Source organism: Charadrius vociferus, unplaced genomic scaffold (genome assembly GCF_000708025.1).
Source record: "Charadrius vociferus isolate BGI_N301 unplaced genomic scaffold, ASM70802v2 scaffold14, whole genome shotgun sequence".
In the NCBI taxonomy this organism is placed as follows: Eukaryota; Metazoa; Chordata; class Aves; order Charadriiformes; family Charadriidae; genus Charadrius; species Charadrius vociferus.
In genome coordinates, this window is record NW_009648876.1 from 9306094 (window position 1) to 9313762 (window position 7669).

General features: G+C 48.2%; 1 protein-coding gene across 1 annotated transcript in view; it reads right to left on the reverse strand.

The window, feature by feature from the left end:
• Positions 1–6325: 6325 nt before the first annotated feature.
• ISCA2 (iron-sulfur cluster assembly 2) overlaps positions 6326–7669 on the reverse strand; it is a 7732-nt gene continuing 6388 nt past the window's right edge. The window contains exons 3-4 of the mRNA XM_009887029.1: positions 7569–7665; positions 6326–6878 (exon numbers count right to left, since the gene is read on the reverse strand). Coding sequence (XP_009885331.1) covers positions 6704–6878; positions 7569–7665 — 272 coding nt within the window. The 3' untranslated portion in view covers positions 6326–6703. The remainder of the gene's footprint in view (positions 6879–7568; positions 7666–7669) is intronic.

A 7669-nucleotide genomic window follows, 5' to 3' on the forward strand; every position in this document is an offset into this window, starting at 1 on the left:
TCAGCTGCTCTGGACACGAGGGGAAGAGCCTAAAGCCACCCCGGCTGCGCAGCTCTGCGAGCACAGCAGCAGGGCTACGACAGGGTCCGCAGGCAAATCTCCTTATGGTTCTCACCCACGGCACAAACCTGCCAGCCTGCCGCGGTCCTCGGCAGGAAAAGCCCAGGCTGTCCCTGCTCTCAGGCTGCCGTGCAGCAGGTCAGGTCCCCACAGCAGCTGGAGGGCAGCCACCACTTCACACAGAGAGCATGTACAGCAAACCTTCCTCCGTACCCTCTGCCATGGCATCTCATGGAGCCAAGCAAGCCTGGTCCAGCATGAGCAGTACATCCTCCAGCAAACTTCTACCCATGCAAACCACACAGACTTTGTCCCAGGGCTCAGCACCCCAGCTCAGGAGGAAGCTCCCCACATCTCAGAGACCATTCTCAGTGTCTTCCAAGCAATAGCTCCCGACCAAACCCTGGCAGTGAGACCAGGCAGTAATTCTTCCAGGGTGAAATCCTGCAAGTGCAGCAACATACGGGACTCTCTGGTCTTTGTTCTCCCCTTGATGAGACAACACAAACCCAGGTTGACTGTGATAGCTCTTTGTCATGTGCGATCAGCGCTGTGGTAGACTACAGCAAGGAAAAGAGTTGTGCTTGAGCAGCACCTGCCTCACCCGGCTGACCTATTCTGAAGGCCACATCTGCCTCCATGCTAACTCCTGAGTGGACAGAGCTTTATCATCCTCTGTTTCAGCACCTGTGAAAGGCTAGTGGGGCAGATGTGGAAGGAGAGCTCTACCACATCCTCTCCATGGATGACTCTATTGCATCAGGCTAGAACAGTGCAAGACACAAGCTTTTTCCCTCAGTAACCAAGATTAGACCGTGAATAAGAGGAATTAGCTAAAGGTCAAGCTAGCTAGAACAAGAATAATGAACACTGGCTTAAGGCACAGCTGTGTGCAATTGCTCAAAGTACAGCAGATTCTGTCCTTTTTCTGACTCAGTGGCTGGGGGAGGCAGAGATGTTAGCAGTGGCCAAGAGCACTTCTGGCTGGGGTGGGGGGCTGCAAGACCCATCACACAGCAAACACCTGGTGTCTCTGCCCTGCAGCCCCCGAGTCGCACACAAAACAGATAAGCATCGCCTTTGATCCCTAACCCTCTGATGGGTACCACCTCCTGGAGCAGTCTGTGCTGCCCTCCTTGCAAGAAGGTCCCTTGCTCCTGAGGTTAATGTGATGTGCCCTGGTGCCTCCAGTCCCAGCAGACAACGGTTCCTCCTTGGAGTCTTAGACTCCATAATTAACCCTTGGCCCTTCGGACCAAAAGGAGCTGGGACACGATGACCTTTGGAACCCATTGGAAAGTTCAATTAACTTCAAGGGCCTTTTCTGGGAGCGTTAGTTGAGGAAACAAAGAGCTCAGAGAAGTGCTGGAACATTGTCATCAAATTGTTCTGAATGTCACTATTTTTAGAAAGGTGAAGGAGAGAAGGAGCTGAAGACAATACCTCAGAGCCCCAGTGCATGGGATGGCAGCAGTAGTCACGGGCCTCCCTCGGCCCCAAGCCTGAGCCGGAGGAGGAAAGGGGGCAGTGATGATAGTGGTGGTAGCATCTATCTTTACCTTTTTTATTTTTTTTTTTTAAATTTAGTTTTTTAGGAGATGAAGTTCCATTTTCACCACCCCACCCCCATGGTCAGAAAATGAGACCCACAGATAGAGCTGAAGATAATGGCAGGTTGCCATGGAAATGTGCATTTAGTCTCACTGTTTCCATGGCAACCGAAAGACATACCATTCTGTTCCTCTGAAGGATGCCAAAGGTAAATGAGCACTGATTAAAACAGGGGCACAAACTTGGTCTCTAATCAACCACAAAGACTAGGGCCATAAACTCTTATTGCTCAAGCAGGAACTACTAAGAGCGTACAAGCACCAGGAAGGCCAGAGGCAGGAAGCGCTGCCGCACAAACTGCTCCCCACAGGGCAAGGAATCACAGCCTTGGAGTAATGGCCCATCTCGCTGTCCTGAACAGCTTCAGCTGCCACACTACGGCACTTCTGTCTGCGGCTGGATGCTCAACCCACCCCAAGTCCATGACCTACTGAGCTGTTTCCTGGGCAAGTATCTGCACAGATTAAAGACAGTTGCAGCCTAATCCTGAAAACCACGCAGAGCAAATATATTCCTTAGAACTCAGCAAGATCCAAACTGCAACATTAATCCTATACCTAGCCCCTAACGGCGTTTGGTTCAAGGATTCATCCTCTTTAAAAAGAAAAAATAAGATAAGCAACAAAAAGATTACCCAAATTGAAGAGTTTGATACAATACAGGTGGCTGCAGTTTATTCTCACCAATGAAACATGGTTCTTCTTCCAGGCTGGCTGACAGTCGTATCAAAGATCATTACACAAGGTTATCCCTTTCTCTGCCACCAGTCTCTCCGGCAGCTACAACCTGTTCTAGAGGAGCCTGGTGAATGTCGGGTGGGAGCTTCGGCTGGGGTGCAGGAAAATGGGCAAAGAGAACAAAGCACCAAAATGGTGCACATCCTATCACACCCTCCACCAATGACCCCGCTGCTGCGTTGGCTAGTGGAGACAGTCTGCAGTTTGACCCGCAAGCATGTGTTGTAGCAGCTCATCCTGGAAATACAGCACGCTTGCTCTGAATTCAGTAAATTCTTCTGGCCAGTCCCAGCTAATAGTGTGAATAGTGGTATACCACTCTTTTTACTTCCAGCTGCCAGCGGACATTCAAAACGCTTGCAAGGATGAAGACAGTCTTGATACAAAGGCATTTGCCTTCACCATGTGGGACACAGACAAGAGAAGCCTTCTTTCACGCACTTGTGCCTTCCTGTTATTGCCTCCTCCACCGTTCGGTGATTCCTCCCCCAGGTGCTGGATTCAGGCAACCCCTAAGGCAGCAGGAAATTACGCTACTGTGTGGGGGAAGCAGAAGCCCCAGTGGTTGTCATCCGGGGGGTACTGGCTCCTTGCCCCTGGCTGTCTTCCTGGCTCACCCAACAGCTCTGTACAGACATACAATTTCACAAGGGAAGAGGACTGAGCTTAGTGAAATTTTGCAGATGAAAATCTGGGGGTGAGAAGGCCAGTTGTTCCCCTAAGATCTACACTAGGCTGGCCTTCGGTCTTGCAGGAGCCACTCACCCCCAAATGCTCTTTGTAGAAAGTAATACCACACAGAAGCCCACCAAGGTGAGCATAGTATTCTCATGCACATCCCTAAACCACAAGAGAAAGGGCATGACAAAAATCTGCCATTTCTCTACCACTGCCTGACTTGAAGCCTGGAAGAGGCTCCACAGTTAACAGGTGATGGTAGATACCTAATTTGAAGAACAGAGCCAGAGTCACAGGCTGAGGATGTGCTGGTCATCTACTGACAAGTCCCTGCAGAGCTCCAACATGCCCTCACCAAAGTGAGGATTTCTATTCCATCCTCTTCTACCCGCCTGTCAGTGACACTGATAATTGTGCCCTTTTCCCTTGAAGTCTCATCTTAACGTAGGTTTCCATAAATATCTTTCTTGATCATTCATTCCTTGTCAGGTGGGTGAACTGAGAGAATCCTCCTTCTTCATGTGGGAGCAGAGAAAGATTTTCCACTGCAGTTTCTCGTTTGCCATGAAGCGAAGGCGGCACCTCCAGCTCTGTACTCCCGCTGTTTCTCCGTGGTTCAGTACAAAGGCTCCCACCTATCTCCACACTACAGACCCCTCACAGGTGTGCCCTGGCAGCCCCTCACAGCCCAGGCAGAACCAAATGCTCTCTCTGATCCTCTGCACCCTTTTCTTGGTACTACTGGTCTTGCCCCACAGCCTGCTGCCATCTTTGCCCCCTAACGCTATTCAGTGTACAAGCCTTGACAGGCTTTTTATTTTCTTCCACGGGAGCCAGGATCTAGCCTTTTCTGCCTACACAGCCAAAATTCACCAAGATGATCTTCACCTCCCACTGCTAACACAAGCCCCTTTGCTGACTTCCTAACATGGACAGAAGTTGTCAATTTCTGATGAACTGACGGACGAGTCAGGAGAATTCTGGAGGTGACAGACAGCCCTTTGCACCCATTCCATACTGGGAACTGGAAGACCAGTAGCTTTGATCAGTAGATTACAGCTGCTCCCAGGAAGCAGGACCAGGAGGCCAGGAGCAACATGTTGTGTAGCTGGAACCTCTCCAGCTCTTATCAGTTTCTTTGATCTGGAGATCGCACTGCTGCAACACCAGATGAACTCAGCTCCAGCCTGCCCCCAAAACAGGCAGCTGCAAAGAAACTTTTACTCTTGCCTAGGTCCTGCATGGAGCACATCCAACCTCACCCCAGAAAGTGGAAATGCCTGTATATAGCCAGTGCAGCAACTCTCAAGGTGTAAGGGGTCCACCTAGTGAAGTTAGAGCAGTACTGCCAGAACCGCAGGCACAGCAAGCCACATATGCAAGCGTCCCGTCAGCCTAGCAATGGCACCGGTGACACTGGTGGGGACCCAAAGCCTCATCCTCTGTACAGGCCCTGAGAGGGACAGGCAGTTTCTGAGAGGGGTGGCACTCCAAACGGACAGCATTTGCTTGATTTACTTCATCAGTGAGTAAGTGAAGGCAGGTGGCCGCTGCTTAGGTTGAACAGACATGGCACATTTAGTAAGAACAACCCAAGATGAAGGCTGCGTGCTTACAGGGGCTGAAGGCAGGCTTTAGTTTAGGGAAAAAAAACTTGGTAGCTGCTGGTTTGCTACCTCCCCAGCACTACTGCACTTATATTTCCCATTAAAGATCCCAAAAGACACTTGACCGAGGTCAGACTGTATAAAACAGAAACAAAAATGGATCTGTACTTCCTTGTTCAGAAAACAATTCTTTCCACCAGCTTTCACTGCAGTTAGCCCAGATGAAAGAAATTGAATTTATCTAATGTCTTCTACCTACACAAGCTTTTAGGTCTTACACTTTTCACAGATACTTCTGGCTGACATCACATTCAAGACCTGGGAGCATAAGGGTAGGGCCAAGACATCCTGCAGGGATTTGGACAAGTCTTTTAATCACATCCTTTCCTCTACCTTCCTCAAAGTGGGACAGCGCTACATCCAGCTCCCTCCGATAGAAACGTAACTAGGTAGAATTTGTTGACCGTAGGTAAGGGAAATGGAGCAGCAGCTCTTTTGGTCTAGCCCTTTCCACATCCCATCCATATTCCCCATGTGACAAAGTCACAGCAGTTCACACATGAACTCCGGTAACATCCAGAGATGAAACTGAAATTAAGCTGGGTATCAACTGTCTGAACTATAGAAATCAACAGGCTGTACATATGCACTGCCAATTAGTTTAGAGAGGCATTTGGGAAGCTTAACAACAAAAATGCCTGTGGCATGGAGTCTTACAAAGCTCATGGTTTCTCATAAGCAGTTTCCTTGAGACCAAAGTCACGCATCATGTGAAAGACTTGAGTCTTAGACAATTTGGTTATAATCAGATAAAACACATGAGAGGGAACAAAAATAGCTTCCCCATCTCTCCTTTCACCCAGAAGCAGGTGAATCACTTTAACTTATAAACACATTTAGTGGCAGATAGAAAGCTATAGAAAACAACCAATCAGAAAGACGCTATTCTGGAAACCTGCAGATTTCCCATTCCATGGGAGCATTAGAAAGGAAAGGAGCTATTTCATTTTCTCATAAAACCAGGCACAATGTTGACAGATTAAATGGTGAAGCAAGTTATGGAAGAGATTCTCAGACAACTAAGTCAAAAGTACTTGAGGACCCTTAAGTAGTACTCCAAATCCTCCTCTGCATGCGTCACCTGAACTTCCCTTCCTGCTGGCAAGGGAAGGCAGCAGAGACACCATGAAACCTGAGAGTTTGTACGACCTAAAATTCCAAGTCCAGTTTAGGAACAGCCTAAAATAGCACTGGAGGATGGAGGGCAGTGTATTTTTTTTATATATATACACACACAAGCTTTTAATTTTTTAAAAATTAAAGAAATCAGCTACTAATTCTTCCTGCCTCAGTATTTTAGCTTCAGTTACCATGAACAAGTAAAAACTTTCATCCCAGGGACTAACAGCAAAACCACTGTTGGTTCCTGGGACCAAGACAAGCCTGCTGGGTAGCGAACAGCAAAGTGCCTGGAAAAGCCCACTGTGAGTTGGGGAGCGAAGAACCAGCAACACTGGGACGTTTACAGGAGAGAGAGTCCAAGTCCCATTCAGATGGAAAATAAAGGATAAGCAACAGTAGCCCGAAAGAAACCAGACTCTACCCACACGGGGATGCATGAGCAATACCAAACAATCTCAAGACTTCTTTTAGTAAGAACTTCCAATAAACACACACACACATATATACAGCCATCTCTTGCAGAGACAAGCAGGTAAGTGGTTCCACATTCAGGACAGGGTAGGCGAGTCAGCAGCACCTGGCCAGTGGTTCACAAGGCGCTGAAGACACTCCTCTGTGTGCGCTTACAGCTATTTCATATTTCTGAAGAGAATGCCAACAAGTCTTGGAGACAGGCTCGGTGCAGATATGAACAGCTGGAGTCATGTGTAACAGCTGTGTTACAGGGTAAGGGAGATGAGAGGGAGGAACTGGGAAAAGAACAAGCAAAAACCCTCTGAAGACTGCCAGGAAGTGTCTGCAGACAGCGTCCATCCATGGGAAGTCCAGTCAAAATTTGACAGAGAAGGAAGTCCCACATGAGCAACCCTTCTCTGCCTGGGGGTTGCTCACCACCTGGAAGGAGCTGCGAATCAGCTCCTGGCTGAAGTCCACCATGGAACCTTTCACAAAGGCCAGGCTGTCCACATCCACCACCACACGGGCACCACCTTGTTCAAACACCCTGCAGAAAAGCAGCATATTTAACCATTAACTGTGCTGCAGACACAACAAAGAAGCACAGCCTGAGCACCTTCCTCATCTCACAGGCTTCCTCCCTTCAATGCAAGGTAATATCATGTCACTGTCCTTTTTTCAGCTGGGATAGAGTCAATTTTCTTTCTAGTAGCTGCTGTGTTTTGGATTTAGTATGAAAATAATGCTGATAATACATATTGGTTTAGTTGTTGCTAAGTGATGCTTACATTAGTCAAGGACTTTTTCAGCTTCTCATAGAAGCTGAGAGGAAGCACAGGCAGGACAAGCTGGCCAAAGGAACATTCCATAGACACTGTGCTCAGTATGTAAATGAGGGTCGGCCAGGGGGCAGGAAAGTGCGATCACTGCTTGGGACGGCGAGAGCAACTTGTGTTGTATCACTTTATTTTGTACAGTCTTTTACCATCGTTATTGTTATTTTCCTCTTCCATTACTGTTCTATTCAACTGTCTTTTTCTCAACCCATGATTTTTTTCCCTTTCCCCTTCTTTTCTCCATTTTCTCCCTACTCTACTGGTGGGGGGTGGGGGTCAGCGAGCAGCTGTGTGATTCTAGTTGCTGGCTGGGGTTAAACCATAACAGTCATACACACCCTTCTTGTCACCTTTGTAAAGAACAGTCACACCTGACCACCACTACAACCCTTTTTCCTTGCCTGTCATCAGGGTTGATAACTGTGTCCAAGGAAAACTTGTACTGGAATCCAGAGCAGCCACCTCCTTCCACCTGCAGCCTGAGAAACTCTGATCCTTCTGT